The sequence below is a fragment of the Staurois parvus genome, unplaced genomic scaffold (genome assembly GCF_062004578.1).
Source record: "Staurois parvus isolate SC_StPar_1 unplaced genomic scaffold, SC_StPar_1.0 ptg000488l, whole genome shotgun sequence".
In the NCBI taxonomy this organism is placed as follows: domain Eukaryota; kingdom Metazoa; phylum Chordata; class Amphibia; order Anura; family Ranidae; genus Staurois; species Staurois parvus.
The window spans coordinates 921,072-939,804 of record NW_028318284.1 but is presented as its reverse complement, the minus strand read 5'-3'; the positions used below and the strand labels follow the sequence as shown (position 1 = coordinate 939,804).

The 18,733-nt window shown below is 47.6% G+C and overlaps 1 protein-coding gene across 1 annotated transcript in view; it reads right to left on the bottom strand.

Moving 5' to 3' along the window:
• The window catches only part of TRAPPC3 (trafficking protein particle complex subunit 3), a 62,895-nt gene that overhangs the window by 6,666 nt on the left and 37,496 nt on the right, over positions 1 to 18,733 (bottom strand). Inside the window, exons 2-3 of the mRNA XM_089689648.1 lie at positions 18,043 to 18,140; positions 12,399 to 12,498 (exon numbers count right to left, since the gene is read on the bottom strand). Of these exons, the coding sequence (XP_089545774.1) occupies positions 12,399 to 12,498; positions 18,043 to 18,140 (198 nt within the window). The remainder of the gene's footprint in view (positions 1 to 12,398; positions 12,499 to 18,042; positions 18,141 to 18,733) is intronic.

Here is an 18,733-nt window from a genome sequence, read left to right as displayed (position 1 = left end):
TAGCCTAATTCGGACGCGCGAATCGAAATTTTTCAGAAAATGGCGGCTGACATGTGCGGCGACGGAGCGGGGATGTCTGGGAAGGCGCGCAGACAAGGCGCGCTGACCCATAATGCATTCCTCAACTACATGTGATCGCATCAGCCTATCAGCAGCCAGCCAGCCAGCACTGTGTAATGGTCGAGCTATAAATAGCGGCCATTTTGGAATTCTTCATTTGCCTGCAGTTATTGAACAGAGGCAGACCGCTCTGTACTAGGGACAGGGACAGAGTTAGGGCCACAGAAACGATAATTGGGGACAGAGAAAAGTTACTTAGGGACAGAGAACCATTACTCAGGGACACAGACTTGTTAATGAGGGCCACAGAATCGTTATTTAGGGACAAAGAAACGCTAGTTAGGGCCACAGAATTCATAATCAGGGACAGACAGAATTGTTACTCAGTGCCAGAGAATTGTTACTTAGGGCCACAGAAACGTTATTAGGGCCACAGAATTGTTACTCAGGGACAGACAGAATTGTTACTGAGTGCCAGAGAATTGTTACTCAGGGACAGACAGAATTGTTACGGAGTGCCAGAGAATTGTTACTTAGGGCCACAGAAACTTTACTTAGGGCCACAGAATTGTTACTCGCACAGACACAGAATTGTTACTCGCACAGACACAGAACTGTTACTGAGGGCCACAGAAACTTTACTTAGGGACAAAGAAACGCTAGTTAGGGCCACGGAATTCATACTCAGGGACAGACAGAATTGTTACGGAGTGCCAGAGAATTGTTACTCAGGGCCACAGAAACTTTACTTAGGGCCACAGAATTTTTACTCAGGGACAGACAGAATTGTTACTGAGTGCCAGAGAATTGTTACTCAGGGACAGACAGAATTGTTACGGAGTGCCAGAGAATTGTTACTCAGGGACAGACAGAATTGTTACTGAGTGCCAGAGAATTGTTACTTAGGGCCACAGAAACTTTACTTAGGGCCACAGAATTTTTACTCAGGGACAGACAGAATTGTTACTGAGTGCCAGAGAATTGTTACTCAGGGACAGACAGAATTGTTACGGAGTGCCAGAGAATTGTTACTCAGGGCCACAGAAACTTTACTTAGGGCCACAGAATTTTTACTCAGGGACAGACAGAATTGTTACTGAGTGCCAGACAATTGTTACTCAGGGACAGACAGAATTGTTACTGAGTGCCAGATAATTGTTACTCAGGGCCCCAGAAACTTTACTTAGGGCCACAGAATTTTTACTCAGGGACAGACAGAATTGTTACTGCGTGCCAGAGAATTGTTACTCAGGGACAGACAGAATTGTTACTGAGTGCCAGAGAATTGTTACTTAGGGCCACAGAAACTTTACTTAGGGCCACAGAATTGTTACTCGCACAGACACAGAATTGTTACTCGCACAGACACAGAATTGTTACTGAGGGCCACAGAACTGTTACTTGGGGCCACAGAAACGTTAATCAGGGACACAGAATTGTTACTGAGGGCCACAGAACTGTTACTTAGGGCCACAGAATTGTTACTCGCACAGACACAGAATTGTTACTCAGGGACACAGAATTGTTACTCAGGGACACATAATCGTTTAATTAAAGAGTATGTCAGACAACATGCAGAGGAGTGGCAGAGGAGGCAATGTTTTAGGAGCGAGCAGACGTGGCAGCAGAGGAAGGGGTCGAGGCAGCACTATTCGCAGCCAGAGGCCAGTGCTCCCGGTGTCATCCAGCGGTCGTGTCTCCACCGACAACCCTGCCGTCATCGATTGGTTGGCTCGGTCGTCTTCCTCTTCCCAGGTCACCTCTGACACCTACAGCCAACGGTCGGTGGGTACGTCAGACACAACCGTTAGTTGGCATGGCCCGGGACCAAGCCCACTGAAATCACGTGTCCTCTACCTGCCCCTGTCCTTTGGTGTTCCCTCACCAAGCGAAGTATCGCATGCTGTGGGCTCAGCCCCACTGTACAGTGAGGAAGAGCTAACAGAGGGCGGTCAGGAACGGGGGGAGACATCCGCCTTTTCAGCAGCTAGGCGAAGAAGTAGTGGCGAGGAGAGTGGCCCGGTAGCCGGTCTAGAGACAGGTCTGTCTCCTGACCCAGACGCAGCCGAGGGGGCTAGTAGTGAGGCGGAGACCCTACTTGATGATGAGGAGGTTGATCGCACTTGGCAGCCTCGTCGTCATCAGGCAATTTCTTCCGCATCATCAGGAGAAGAGGGTGGCAGCTTGGCAGTGAGCGAAACAGTCGGTGGGTTGCCCAGGAGACAGCAGCAGGGTCGCAGCAGTGTCAGTGGAAGCAGTGTCAGTGGAGCCAAACGGCCACGGAGTAGAGCACCAGCTCCACTGCAGCCTACCACCACGGCCAGTAGTGGTGCCGGTGTGCACGGAGGAAGCAGCAGTCAGCCAGTGAGGAGTATCGGGGGCAAAGTTTCCTACTCGGCGGTGTGGCAATTTTTCGTCAAGCCGCCCGAGGAAGTAAACGTAGCCGTATGTCGACTATGTGGCCAGAAAGTCAAGCGTGGCCAGGGGGCCCATGTTGGGACTATTTGGGCCATGTTGGGACAATGGGAGACCTCCCATTGCTGCTGTCTCCATCGCCACACTCTGCCATGTGCCACTTTCAGGTCTCACACACTGCTGGTGTGTAGAATTTTTTGACATAGGGTGCTGGCAGATTACGGGCCTCCCATAGCTGCTGCCAGGCCCCTAATCTGCCATAGGCCCCTATATACCGCCTCCTCATGCTGCTGCCAGGTCCAGAGTCTGTCATGGGTCCCTGTACGGCCTCCCATTGCTGCTGTCTCCATCGCCACACTCTGCCATGTGCCACTTTCAGGTCTCCTCACACACTGCTGGTGTGTAGAATTTTTTGACATAGGGTGCTGGCAGATTATGGGCCTCCCATAGCTGCTGCCAGGCCCCTAATCTGCCATGGGCCCCTATATACCGCCTCCTCATGCTGCTGCCAGGTCCACAGTGTCTCATGCCATGTGCCACTTTCAGGTCTCCTCACACTGCTGGTGTGTTGAATTTTTTGACATAGGGTGCTGGCAGATTATGGGCCTCCTATAGCTGCTGCCAGGCCCCTAATCTGCCATGGGCCCCTATATACCGCCTCCTCATGCTGCTGCCAGGTCCAGAGTCTGTCATGGGTCCCTGTACGGCCTCCCATTGCTGCTGTCTCCATCGCCACACTCTGCCATGTGCCACTTTCAGGTCTCCTCACACACTGCTGGTGTGTAGAATTTTTTGACATAGGGTGCTGGCAGATTATGGGCCTCCCATAGCTGCTGCCAGGCCCCTAATCTGCCATAGGCCCCTATATACCGCCTCCTCATGCTGCTGCCAGGTCCAGAGTCTGTCATGGGTCCCTGTACGGCCTCCCATTGCTGCTGTCTCCATCGCCACACTCTGCCATGTGCCACTTTCAGGTCTCCTCACACACTGCTGGTGTGTAGAATTTTTTGACATAGGGTGCTGGCAGATTATGGGCCTCCCATAGCTGCTGCCAGGCCCCTAATCTGCCATGGGCCCCTATATACCGCCTCCTCATGCTGCTGCCAGGTCCACAGTGTCTCATGCCATGTGCCACTTTCAGGTCTCCTCACACTGCTGGTGTGTTGAATTTTTTGACATAGGGTGCTGGCAGATTATGGGCCTCCTATAGCTGCTGCCAGGCCCCTAATCTGCCATGGGCCCCTATATACCGCCTCCTCATGCTGCTGCCAGGTCCAGAGTCTGTCATGGGTCCCTGTACGGCCTCCCATTGCTGCTGTCTCCATCGCCACACTCTGCCATGTGCCACTTTCAGGTCTCCTCACACACTGCTGGTGTGTAGAATTTTTTGACATAGGGTGCTGGCAGATTATGGGCCTCCCATAGCTGCTGCCAGGCCCCTAATCTGCCATAGGCCCCTATATACCGCCTCCTCATGCTGCTGCCAGGTCCAGAGTCTGTCATGGGTCCCTGTACGGCCTCCCATTGCTGCTGTCTCCATCGCCACACTCTGCCATGTGCCACTTTCAGGTCTCCTCACACACTGCTGGTGTGTAGAATTTTTTGACATAGGGTGCTGGCAGATTATGGGCCTCCCATAGCTGCTGCCAGGCCCCTAATCTGCCATGGGCCCCTATATACCGCCTCCTCATGCTGCTGCCAGGTCCACAGTGTCTCATGCCATGTGCCACTTTCAGGTCTCCTCACACTGCTGGTGTGTTGAATTTTTTGACATAGGGTGCTGGCAGATTATGGGCCTCCTATAGCTGCTGCCAGGCCCCTAATCTGCCATAGGTCCCTATATACCGCTTCCTCATGCTGCTGCCAGGTCCAGAGTCTGTCATGGGTCCCTGTACGGCCTCCCATTGCTGCTGTCTCCATTGCCACACTCTGCCATGTGCCACTTTCAGGTCTCCTCACACACTGCTGGTGTGTAGAATTTTTTGACATAGGGTGTTGGCAGATTACGGGCCTCCCATTGCTGCTGCCAGGCCCCTAATCTGCCATGGGACCCTATATACCGCCTCCTCATGCTGCTGCCAGGTCCAGAGTCTGTCATGGGTCCCTGTACGGCCTCCCATTGCTGCTGTCTCCATCGCCACACTCTGCCATGTGCCACTTTCAGGTCTCCTCACACACTGCTGGTGTGTAGAATTTTTTGACATAGGGTGTTGGCAGATTACGGGCCTCCCATTGCTGCTGCCAGGCCCCTAATCTGCCATGGGCCCCTATATACCGCCTCCTCATGCTGCTGCCAGGTCCAGAGTCTGTCATGGGTCCCTGTACGGCCTCCCATTGCTGCTGTCTCCATCGCCACACTCTGCCATGTGCCACTTTCAGGTCTCCTCACACACTGCTGGTGTGTAGAATTTTTTGACATAGGGTGCTGGCAGATTATGGGCCTCCCATAGCTGCTGCCAGGCCCCTAATCTGCCATAGGCCCCTATATACCGCCTCCTCATGCTGCTGCCAGGTCCAGAGTCTGTCATGGGTCCCTGTACGGCCTCCCATTGCTGCTGTCTCCATCGCCACACTCTGCCATGTGCCACTTTCAGGTCTCCTCACACACTGCTGGTGTGTAGAATTTTTTGACATAGGGTGCTGGCAGATTATGGGCCTCCCATAGCTGCTGCCAGGCCCCTAATCTGCCATAGGCCCCTATATACCGCCTCCTCATGCTGCTGCCAGGTCCAGAGTCTGTCATGGGTCCCTGTACGGCCTCCCATTGCTGCTGTCTCCATCGCCACACTCTGCCATGTGCCACTTTCAGGTCTCCTCACACACTGCTGGTGTGTAGAATTTTTTGACATAGGGTGTTGGCAGATTACGGGCCTCCCATTGCTGCTGCCAGGCCCCTAATCTGCCATGGGCCCCTATATACCGCCTCCTCATGCTGCTGCCAGGTCCAGAGTCTGTCATGGGTCCCTGTACGGCCTCCCATTGCTGCTGTCTCCATCGCCACACTCTGCCATGTGCCACTTTCAGGTCTCCTCACACACTGCTGGTGTGTAGAATTTTTTGACATAGGGTGTTGGCAGATTACGGGCCTCCCATTGCTGCTGCCAGGCCCCTAATCTGCCATGGGCCCCTATATACCGCCTCCTCATGCTGCTGCCAGGTCCAGAGTCTGTCATGGGTCCCTGTACGGCCTCCCATTGCTGCTGTCTCCATCGCCACACTCTGCCATGTGCCACTTTCAGGTCTCCTCACACACTGCTGGTGTGTAGAATTTTTTGACATAGGGTGCTGGCAGATTATGGGCCTCCTATAGCTGCTGCCAGGCCCCTAATCTGCCATAGGCCCCTATATACCGCTTCCTCATGCTGCTGCCAGGTCCAGAGTCTCTCATGGGTCCCTGTACGGCCTCCCATTGCTGCTGTCTCCATCGCCACACTCTGCCATGTGCCACTTTCAGGTCTCACACACTGCTGGTGTGTAGAATTTTTGACATAGGGTGCTGGCAGATTACGGGCCTCCCATAGCTGCTGCCAGGCCCCTAATCTGCCATAGGCCCCTATATACCGCCTCCTCATGCTGCTGCCAGGTCCAGAGTCTGTCATGGGTCCCTGTACGGCCTCCCATTGCTGCTGTCTCCATCGCCACACTCTGCCATGTGCCACTTTCAGGTCTCCTCACACACTGCTGGTGTGTAGAATTTTTTGACATAGGGTGTTGGCAGATTACGGGCCTCCCATTGCTGCTGCCAGGCCCCTAATCTGCCATGGGCCCCTATATACCGCCTCCTCATGCTGCTGCCAGGTCCAGAGTCTGTCATGGGTCCCTGTACGGCCTCCCATTGCTGCTGTCTCCATCGCCACACTCTGCCATGTGCCACTTTCAGGTCTCCTCACACACTGCTGGTGTGTAGAATTTTTTGACATAGGGTGCTGGCAGATTATGGGCCTCCCATAGCTGCTGCCAGGCCCCTAATCTGCCATAGGCCCCTATATACCGCCTCCTCATGCTGCTGCCAGGTCCAGAGTCTGTCATGGGTCCCTGTACGGCCTCCCATTGCTGCTGTCTCCATCGCCACACTCTGCCATGTGCCACTTTCAGGTCTCCTCACACTGCTGGTGGGTTCCATTTTTTGTCATAGGGTGCTGGCAGATTACGGGCCTCCCATAGCTGCTGCCAGGCCCCTAATCTGCCATGGGCCCCTGTTGTCGCTTGTTGGCATATTCCGCTCGTTCAGATGCTCCTTCTCCTGCTACTCCTCTTCACGGATTCCGTCAGCAGTCTTTCTTGGAATCCGTTTCCAAGAGACAACAGTTTGCGAGCACGCACCAGACGGTGCAGAAACTGAACGTCCTCCTGTCCAAGTTGCTGCTGCCAGGCTCGTAATCTGTCATGCGCCCCTGTACCGCCTCCTCATGCTGCTGCCAGGTCCAGAGTGTGTCATGGGCCCCCGTACCGACTCCAAATGCTGCTGCCAGGCCCGTAATCTGTCATGGGCCCCTGTACCGCCTCCCCATGCTGCTGCCACGTCCAGATTGTGTCATGGGTCCCTGTATGGCCTCCCATTGCTGCTGCCAGGCCTGTAATCTGCCATGGGCCCCCGTACCGACTCCTCATGCTGCTGCCAGGCCCGTAATCTGCCATGGGCCCCTGTACCGCCTCCTCATGCTGCTGCCAGGTCCAGAGTGTGTCATGGGTCCCTGTACGGCCTCCCATTGCTGCTGTCTCTATCGCCACACTCTGCCATGTGCCACTTTCAGGTCTCCTCACACTGCTGGTGGTTTCCATTTTTGTCATAGGGTGCTGTATGGCCTCCCATTGCTGCTGCCTCCACCGCCACACTGTGGCTCCACACTCTGGTTTTGGCCCCGTGACTGCCCAAATGAGTGAAGTGTGCGGTGATTCTAAGATCGACGGCACTCATCTGCATGTCATACTGCCTGACAGTATTATTTCTCTTCCCCAGCAGACTCCAAGGGCATTTAAATTAAAGGTACAGTGTTCAGCACTAATATTAAGTCTCTCTGAAGCCTAGAAACACCCTTTTTTAAGTTAAATTCACAGCGAATATATTCGACTCGAATCGAAATTTTTCTACGAATTCGCCGAATCAGTCGAATCGAATTTTTGAATACTTCGCTCATCTCTAATATTCTTTTATAACCTAGCCCTGCTTTAACCTCCCTGGCGTTATTCCCGAGTGTAGCTCGGGGTAAAGTTTCAGTACCACAAGCGGTAACCCCGAGCTACACTCAGGGTTACAATGCGGCGCTGCTCCACGATCCCTTTATCACTTACCTTGTCCTGCGCTCCCGCGATGTCCCTCCTGCAGTGTCCCCGGCAATGTAGTCCGGCGGATGACGGCATCTGTCATCTGGGTTCCGTCCCCTGCAAGCGTCGGGATGTACGGGGATGGAACGGCGGGAAATTTGAAAATAACAAAAAGTGACATTCACTAAAATCACATAGTAAAACATTACTGTATAAAACCATTTCACATACATTTTGTCCCGAGTGCTTTGTCCTGTGCCCTGCCTGCATTTTTACTGTTCTTTCTGTCTTGAAACTGAAAAACATCCATGGTGTCCAAAAAGCGTCCCTTTAGGTCAAAAGCGGTTTTAGACCAGCTAGAGAACAGCGATAGTAAATCAGAACCACTTGCAGAATTGAGTGATAATGATTTGTGGGGAAATTCGTCATCAGACACTGAAAATGATTTTGCGCTATATTTCAAATTTCAGTGTTTTTGGTTTGATTATATTATTGAATTAAAGTTATTATATTATTATTTTTTATGATTATTTATTAGATTATAATTTATGATTTCGTGTTTCAAATTTTATCCTACCCGGGATGTTTACTAGACTCTTGTTCAGACAGATTTCAGTGAGTTATTCCTAAAATTTACAGGCCTACAATTAAAAAAAAACAAAACATATTTCCATGCAAAAAAATGTACCGCTTTGAGCACAGAAATATGGACATAATCAGACCGCTAGGGAGGTTAAACGTCTCCACAACTTTATCCCTGACTGGTGTGTCCCTTGGCTTTCATAATGCGGTTTGTTCACGAATGTTCTCTAACAAACCTCTAAGGACTTCACGAAACAGCTGTTATTTATACTGAGGTTAAATTACACACAGGTGGACTCTAATTAGGTGACTATGGAGTGTGCCGCAGCGGGCGTGTGGTTCTGGGAAAACGTAAATAGATTTTTTATACACTTTTTATTATTAAATTTTGTTTCTTTTTACAAACTGTGAGCAGAGCAATATAGTGTTACTCTAGGAATACTGTGCTACTCTGAAGAGGTGATCAGGATTTTTATTTTTGCACACTATAATAGCGTATAACAGTGAATATCACTGTTATAAACAACCATTTTTACGGAATTAATTTGATTTATTCAATGATTGGCCACAGTTAATCACACGGTACAGATGTATTTTGATTGGCCCTGTCTGTACCGTGGGATCACTGTGACCAATCACAGAGATCATCACAATAGTACACAATGAATGGCATGAATGGATGCCATCCATTGTGTACAATTGTCATGTGATCTGCTGTGATTGGTCACAGCAATCACATTGTACCGGCAGTGGGCCGGTACACTGATCTGTGATCTGCTGTATCTGCAGGTGACAAGGGTCATATGATGCTCACCCAGAAAGGCGAATGTCCCGCCTGGCGGTCATTTTACTATAGGCTGGGTGGGAAGGTGTTAAAGCTTGTAGATTTTTCAGAGAGGTCTACAGATAAATGTACAACATAATTTGTCAACTTATGTTTTAGAACTATATAAGTATATATACTTTTCTTAGAATCAAAAAAGTATGGTGCTAATGTGAACATTGACAACACACAATACAGCAGCGAGTTTTAGAAACAAAAAATGCTGTGTTAATAAATGTTATGGTCTGTGAGAAAGCTGCTGCAGTTCCTCAAAGACAACTACATCTCACCTAATTGGAAACAGACTAAGCTTCTGCTGAACTGGCAAAGAATCATAGCATGTGCAAAGCAGTATGTCATGAAGTCACTGGAAGAGATGTAAGAGGGGAGACTTGTAGGACACGTGTACTCTGCAGAATGCTATACAAACTATTTTCACAAGAACCCAAGGATCAGAAATATTAGCACATTAAAAAATTATTATTGCAGTTTCTTATGATGCATTCTTTATTATAAGACAGGAGAACCTGCCTTTCATAATAATGATTCAGACATAACGGATTCTAAAAACAAAGCAAGGCACATGCTGGTCACAATGATAGATAAAAACAGTATACAGGCATTTTAGGCTAGGTCATAAGTCCCAACACCCATGGGAACTATTGTTCATAAAACTGACAGCCACACTACAAAAGAGTTTACCTGTACCTTAAAGGTTAGTCAGCAATACCAGATTGTCAAAAAAGTCAGCTCATGTTTCTGATATCTTCCCATGTACAAATAATACATGTGAGCCTTCACAGATATCAGCCTGTAAACAACAGCATAAGCGGTCTCAGCCCGGGAGCACTTAATTTCTGAGTCCACAAAAAGGTGCTGGGTGCATGAACTGAAGGTTATCAAGAATGCAAGGGGACAATTTATTATAAAAGTGTTTGCTGTATTGCAAGCATGTATGGTAGAAATGCCAGTTGCTACATGCAGTATGGAGGGGGAGGGGGAGAGAGAGGAAGTGAGAGAGAGGAAGAGGGAGTGAGAGAGGGGGGGGGAGGGAGAGGGGGGGAGGGAGAGAGGGGGAGGGGAGAGGGGGGGGGAGGGGGGAGAGGGAGAGAGAGAGAGGGAGAGAGAGAGAGGGGGAGAGAGAGGGGAGGGGGGAGAGAGGGGGGAGAGGAGGGGGAGGAAGAGGGGAGGGAGAGGGAGAGAGAGGGAGGGAGAGAGGGGGGAAGGGAGGGGGGGGGAGGGAGAGGGGGGGGAAGGGGGGGGAGGGAGAGGGGGGGGAAGGGAGAGGGGGGAGGGAGAGAGAGAGAGGGAGAGAGAGAGGGAGAGAGAGAGGGAGAGAGAGAGGGAGAGAGAGAGGGAGAGAGAGAGGGAGAGAGAGAGGGAGAGAGAGAGGGAGAGAGAGAGGGAGAGAGGGAGGGAGAGAGGGAGAGAGAGGGAAGGAGAGAGGGAAGGAGGGAGGGAGGGAAGGAGGGAGGGAAGGAGGGAGGGAAGGAGGGAGGGAAGGAGGGAGAGAGGGAGGGAGGGAGGGAGGGAGGGAGGGAAGGAGGGAGGGAGGGAGGGAGGGAGGGAGGGAGGGGAGGGAGGGAAGGGAGGGAGGAGGAAGGAGGAAGGAGGAAGGGAGGAGGAAGGAAGGAAGGAGGAAGGGAGGAGGAAGGAAGGAAGGAGGAAGGAGGAAGGAAGGAAGGAAGGAAGGAAGGAAGGAAGGAAGGAAGGAAGGAAGGAAGGAAGGAGGGAGGGAGGGAGGGAGGGAAGAAGGGAGGGAGGGAGGGAGGGAAGGAGGAAGGGAGGGAGGGAGGGAGGGAGGGAAGGAAGGAAGGAGGAGGGGAAGGAGGGAGGGAGGGAAGGAAGGAAGGAGGAGGGGAAGGAGGGAGGGAGGGAAGGAAGGAAGGAAGGAAGGAAGGAAGGAAGGAAGGAAGGGAGGGAGGGAGGGAGGGAGGGAGGGAGGGAGGGAGGGAGGGAGGGAGGGAAGGAAGGAAGGGAGGGAGGGAGGGAGGGAGGGAGGGAAGGAAGGAAGGAAGGAAGGAAGGAAGGAAGGAAGGAGGAAGGAAGGGAGGGAGGGAAGGAAGGAGGAAGGGAGGGAGGGAAGGAAGGAGGAAGGGAGGGAGGGAAGGAAGGAGGAAGGGAGGGAGGGAGAGAGGGAGGGAAGGAAGGAGGAAGGGAGGGAGGGAAGGAAGGAGGAAGGGAGGGAGGGAGATATATATATGCCCACGGATAAAGGCCCACTTCTTTGAGACCGCAGATACGCGTACTTTCAGCGGTAAGGGGTCAAAGAAGCTGGAAATGAATGTAATTTGCCAGCAATTTAAACTGAATATTTTTTTTCTTGTATCACATCCTACAGCAAGAATGAAAAAAATTACAGAGTACCCTCCGCTATGAGTCTGGTATGGAGTTGTAGGGTGGTATCTCACTCAAAAACGTACGGAAATTCTTTACAGAGGACAAGGGGTCACACTTTATGTCTGGAGAAAGAGAGATTTAATCTCCAAATGCAGAAAGGCTTCTTTACAGTAGGAAAATGTGGAATAGACTACCTCTAGAGCTGGTTGTGGCCAGCTCAGTAGATTGTTTAAAAAAAAAAAAAGGCCTAGATTCTTTCCTAAATACAGGGAATATAGCTAGATACTAATATTTATAGGTACAAATGATCCAGAGTATATTTGATTGCCTCTTCAGGAACGAGGAAGGATTTTTTATTCCCCCCGCTGGAGCAAATTGGGTCATGCTTTTTTGAGTTTTTCTTGCCTCCCTCTGGATCAACTTTGGATATAAGATTGTGTATGTGGACATGTTCTATTTGTGTGTGTGCTTATTTTCGCTCTGTGGGTTGAACTAGATGGACTTGTGTCTTTTTTCAACCAAACTATGTAACTCTGTACAACACAATTTGCATTTTATTACCTAAATAAAGTCTTGTACGGTTTCCCATAATACTGTATGCCTCACTTGTCTTTTATTTTTTATATTTTTGAATTTTTATGTATCCATTTTACATGCCTCAGACTAAACCAAAAAAAGAGCTGGTCAGTAATCTGGATGAAAACCATCTGTTATCATTTATTTTTAAATGGGGCCACAAAGTAGTTAAACTAAAAAGGTAATGTCCAACCAAAGCCTGTAGACCAGTTTAAAGGAAGCTGCCAGCAAGTGAGATCTTTTTGCTGTATGCTTACTGAACTAAACGATCAGTTTTGGAGAGAGAGAGAGGCTAAAGCTTTTATGTTTTTCTAGTTTTTGTCAGAAAATAAATTACCTTAGCAATAACATCCGCTGTTTCTCGAAAGTCATGACATCTTCCAACATTTGAACGGGCTAGGAAATCTTCAATCAGCCTTACACCTATGTTGTATCCCCTGAAAGAAAAAAAACACACAAAACAGTAGAAACAGACAAAAAGAAAACCATGTACTATAAGCTTCAATAAAAAAGAGCAAGTCACAATAGTCAACCCACATACCATAAGAGCAGATGATGTCCAAACTTTGTGACACTCTCCACTCCAACCCCACCCAGGCAATGTTTCTCTAACATTTAAGCCTACTCCCACACTGCTGGAACCTCCAATAATACAATAGCCTTTGCACGTATGGTAATGACTAGATGCCAGCTCCTCTGGGCGGTGAAAAAAAAACAAAGTTGGGTGGACTAGCTGCACATGCAGACAAACTTAATAGGTTTTCCAAATTTCACATAAATTGCAATTTTTTTAAATTACATTATAGTACAACACAATCACATTCATTAATCAGTGATGCCTTGTTTACCAAGCACTGGGGATGTCTAGAATCTAGTAACTGTCCAAAAAAATACAGAAATGCTTATACCAAATTTTTGTCTGTCCTCACATTTCCTATTGGAAAACTTGACAGCAGCTATTTGAAAGTTGCTTTAGCATGCTCGGTTAATCTCGGTTTGGCAAGACTGCAAGGAGAGGCATCATTTAGAATGTCTTGACCTGTTGTAACTGCCTCTGAGGGAATTACAGCAGTCCTTCCATTTAGGCTTCTGTGGTTACGTCTGCTTTTTGTTTTGTTTTTTTGGCTTCCTGGGTATTTTAAGACACCTATATAACAAAGAAAATGTTTCACATGGTCTCTTAGCACCTGATGTAATTCCACAAAGAAAATGCCAGACTGGACCCATCATCTTGATCACAATAGATCCTGTTCATTTAAAAATTTGTACATCATGAACGCTTTCACAGACAGACTAATACAGTTGCAACAAATATCATATGTTCTCAAACTCAAATATATGGTATAAGCAATTACAACACTGGCCTCACTGACTGCGCAAGATGTCAGATCATGTCTAGCACAACATTCTGGAAGAAAAGATTCTATAAAAGCATACTAAATAAGTGAGCAGCATAGTAAAAGGACTCTATAAAAAGCTATACTTGCACAGATATAAAATAATAGAGTGCTCAGAAAACCACATTATGAGGAAAACCTGCCAGAAAACTGTGCAAGTAAAATTGAGCAGACGATGATGAAATACATTAGTAGGGGTCACTTTCAGGTAAAGTGGTTCTAAAGGGCAGAAGGTTTTTTTTACCTTAATGCATCTTTCATGTGCAGTTCCCCCCTTCTCCTCTCGATCCCCATCTCGATCCAGCAATGTGCAGGAGAGCCGCGGTTCTCCCAGGTCTCTCTTTGGCTCACACAGCAGCGGGAGCTATTGGCTCCTGCTGCTGTCAATCACAGACAGTGAGCCAATGAGAGAAGGGGGGATGGGGCCGTACCACGCTATGTGTGTGAATGGACAATGTCCATTTACAGGTCTGCAGCTCAGGACCGAGCCTGCTCAAGTGCTCCCATAGCTATTGGGGGCACTCAGCAGGGGAGAGGAGCCAGGACTGCCAGGGGGCGACCCAAAAAGAAGAGGATCAGGGCCACTCTGTGCAAAATCATTGAAGGGGATCAAGCAAACTTTAGAATCACTTTAAAGTACAAGTCAAAATTATCAGTAGATCTACAGGCAGCCAAAATTTGTAAAAATCATCACTGGTCCTGATACCCAAGCCTTCGTATTGATTCTTTATTGTGCGAGTAGAATTTACTCGCCAAAAGGGTGGCTTTGGGGGGTGGGAGGGGGCAGAGTCCAGCACAAAATTTACTGGAAAAGTAAATACCTACGTAAACAGTGATAGTCCAAAAGTAATCTGTAAAAAGGTGCAATCCATGGGACTTGGCAACAGAGATAATATTCAAAAGTGTATTTCATTCAGTTAGAAGTTTTGCTGGAGCATCTAGTGCTCAGGACTGTCTAATCCAGTGACATGCCAGTATTACATATACTTAAAGTGCAGCTGGCCAGCAAAAATTCCAGGTTTGACAACAGCAATGTCAAATCCCAGTCACTGACACCAATATGGTGGAAAATGAAAGGTCTGCCACGAATATATGATGATTATCCTCTCAGCCTCACCAGGCACAGAGATTTTCTAGTCCCCCACAATCCAAATGCAAGCGGACTAAAGCCTCGTGCACACAGTAAGCCTTTTTTTAGGCTTTCAAAATAAAAGAAAAAAAGAACTGACAGATCGCTGTACAGTGCTCTCCCCGCTGTGTTATTGTGTTCCTACAAGGGGACTGCCCTCCCCCCAGAACACACCGATCAGCACTCTCAGCCATTGGCTGAGATCGCTGATCGGAAGCCAGTAAAGCCCTTTTGACAGAAGCTGGATGAATGTCCGACTTCTGTCGGACCAGCTGCCGTACACACTGGCCGAATGTTGGCTGGTTCCTATTGAACCAGCCAATACCTCTTGATATTCGTCCCATGTGTACGGGGGCTTAAAAGTGATCAATACTGAGGTCGACTAACTACACCGTTCGAGATTTACAATACAGTAATGGTCTTCAAAGACACAGGGTTTCTTTAACCACTTGTAGTCCTTAGGCAGTATATATACATCCACAGGAACAATTGGCTACAACAGGATCATGGCTGCAGCTATAATTTTTTAATGCCAGCGATGGGCTTGCCAATAAAAGTCCTTTTACAGGACTTGGAAGTGGGTATCCTTCTCCCACCACCATTTCCGGACTCTCCTGTTCCACTGGGGAGGCTGGGACGGCTACAATCGGTTGTCCCAGCTACCCATGTCTGCTCTGTGGTTTTGGCACTTCTGGTTTCAGTTCTATTTACCTGGTTGGTACTGCCCGGATGCAGCCATCTAAACCAATTTCAATGTTAAAGGAGAGCTCCAGACTGCTGATGTTAAAATTTTTCTGTAGACCTACTTGAGGGTATCACTGATGTCTCTCCTCACCCAATCACAATGGTTAAGAGGAGGGCCTTAGAAGTGCTAAAATATTTTATAATAACCCAGCACACCCACCCACGATGTCATATTTTTATTGTACCACGTTATAATTTGATAAACCACATATTACTGTACAGCATTCAGTTCCCATTCCATAGAGAAATTGGCCATACATAGATGGAAATTCAGCAGGAACTGGATGAATCTTGATCTGTGTTTAGCCCTCTCTGCTGAATAGAAGATGTCTCCTGTCGAATGGTCCTGCTAGAAAACCAGCATTCGATCAGTGCTGCAGCCATTGCGCTGATCTGTGCATTCTGCCAGTGGGAAAGTCCTGCTTTCAGAATACAAAGACACAGTGAAGTGGATTTTCCCATCCACCATGAGCCACTGGCTCCTGCTGCTGTCAATCAATAGGCAATGGCTTCCTATGGTGGCACACCAAGAAGAGAATAAGTCAGGAGTGCCACTGCACAGAGCAGGTAAGTATAAAATGGTTATTATTTTGAAAGAAAAAAATTAAGTTTACAAAACACTTTAATGGGCAACTGAACTGACATAAAAAAGTGGTACTAATGTATACAGGTTTTTTTTTTCAGTTGCTGAAGCAATAAACCTGCCAGTTGCTTTCGCATATAGGGCTACATAAGATAGTGCTGGTATTTAGTGGTTGGCTCAATTTTGTCAACTGAGGGAGGGGAAGACAGTAAGCTTTCTGTAGGCTCTGCCTAGAGATTGAACTAAAGTTTACACAGTTGAAAAAAAAAAAAAAAGGGACACGGTTCCAATTTATCACTAGCTTTTAGAGCAAGGTGCACATAGAAAGGCAGCAGACTTTCCAGCTGAGAAAAAAGCAAAACAAAAACACAACAAGTTGCACTGTCTAACAATTTGTGTTAAAAAAAGATTTTAGTTGTTTAACATATGCAAATATATGTGGAAGCTGCACAGTCTTGTCAAGGCCCCTCTGTAAAATTTGATAAACTAAGGGCAGGTAAATATTGAGGCAGTATATTCCTCCTTAAAGGTGCAGGGACACACTAGAAACCAAGATGAGCACACTGGTACCTGAAGACATCCAATGTGCCCCCGTTCAACTGCTCTTCTACTTTGTAACCACAGAGTTGCTTACTTGGCATGGCTGCCAACTTAAGAACATCTTGCAAATTTCTCAAATAATACAATGCATTTTTTTTTTTTTAATTGGGCACTGTGGAGAGAAGGGGCTGCGACATCACAATCTCTACTTCATCCAATCAGAGAACACTTTGTATTTATTAAGAAGAATGCAAGATGTTCTCTGAATGGCCACCCTGTCAAGTGAGCAACACACAGTAGTTACTATGCAGAAAGTAGCCACACATGACTCGAAAGACCATTGGCATCACTGTAATAACTTGTGCTACTGTAGTGATTTTCAGCTTCCACAGAAACGGAGTAGGCATCACATTTTTTTTTAACAGTGTATTTAGCCGCTTGCCTAGAGCAGTCTTTCTCAACCGGGGTGCTGCAAGAGGTCTTCAGGGGTGCCGTAGGGAGAATGGCTGTCACTTGAGCCAGAGCTCCTGATCCCCAGCCACACAGGGTAGTCGTCACACCGCTCAGCAAAGTGAAAGCAAAGGGAAGGGGAGTGTCTTCTGTGCTCTCTGCTTCCCCCTAGAGTGCAGTACCCAGCTGTGTGATGGAAGCTAAATACTGTAACTTTTCATAATGCTGTATAAATGTGTGTGTGTGTACATGTGTACATGTATGTGTGTACGTGTGTCTATGTGTCTGTGTGTACACATGTGTATATATACGTACATGTGTGTTTGTTTTTATGCGTGTGTATATGTATTTTACTTTTAATCTCGACCCCCTATTCCTGTCCTATCAGAACTGCTTTTTTAGGACTTGTTCGTAATAGCAGCAAGGACTTCAGCTCTTCTGAAAAGCAATCCATGTTAAGATCACTTTTCAGAGGCATTAGACAGGTGGTAGAGAGGCAATATGTTGCCTCCTCCCCACCTGATTTAACCCCAGCATCAATCACAACTGTGTGGAATGCGCACACAGTTGTGGGGTGGTTGTAGTTCAACTCTATTCACCTGGAGGTGTACTTCCAGCTGTGGCAACAGCTTGTGTATACCCCCAGCTGCTGTTTCTGCAGCTAAAGGGGGAGCAGTTGGGGGTGGTAAAAGCAGCTCAATTTTGATGGTTTTACCGCCCTCCAACCTCACAGGTGAGCAGGCCCTTGGTTCACACCTGGGTGGCTGTGTGTAGGGCAGCCCATTCATTTCAATGTGCTGCCTTACCAGCAGAAATACAGGGAAAGTTGTCCCTGACCTTAGTTTTAAAATTGTACCACACCAAAAATACTCCGTGTTTGCCAATGCATGGGGGTACCCCTAAAGAGCAGAGCATTTGTCTGTGTGTCAGGAATGAGCATGATTTCGCGTGCGTTCCGCGACACACAGCAACATGAACCAAGCCTTGGACAAGGGTGCCTCATGACTGAAAATACTTTTCAAGGGCGCCCCGACTGGAAACAGGTTGAGAAACACTGGCCTAGAGTTCCAATTTACCTTGTACAAAAGACAAAGCACAAAAACATCACATCCACAAGAAATCAAACTGCAGCACTTACATTTTCTCCAGTTGCTTATTGACATCTTCATCATTTTCGTAGTCCTTACACAGCTGTGCAACAAGGGATCCATAAGTTAGATTGAAGAGCTCGGAGTTCTAGAAGGAACAAGACCAATAATTATCACCATAACAATCAAACCCAAATAACCCTGTTCACAACTTTCTAATATGTGATAGTGTACAATAGCCAGAAACTTTGCTCTTCCTGTCTTCCTGATTTTAACAATAAAAGACCTAACATGCATAATAAAAGAATGTAGAAGTTACAGCTAACAAGGGAAAGAAAATGTTTTGGTTCAGAAAATTAAAAAAACAAAAAAAACCATGCATGCATGTAATAAAGCATAGGAAATCATGATACATAGAGTAGGGAACTTCAAAAACCAAAAAACTGTGTTAATTGTGGAGGGCCATGAAAAAAAGTTCACAGAGCAAATACTAAACCAAACGCCCAACTCCAGCCAAATATTTTCTTTCTTCTTTAATTTTGAAGAGCGTGGACAGGTTACAGCATCTGCCAATTTTTTATCTGTTTCTACATTTCGGAAAATTTTCATTATTATTTCAGATAGTACAAGATACTGGGTAAACATTAAGGAGTTATAAAGAGAGTAATAAAAACAAATGTGCATAGTAGAGTGGGAAATGGTTTTTATGGTTTTGTTTGCTGGTGTCTCCAATGGGGAGAT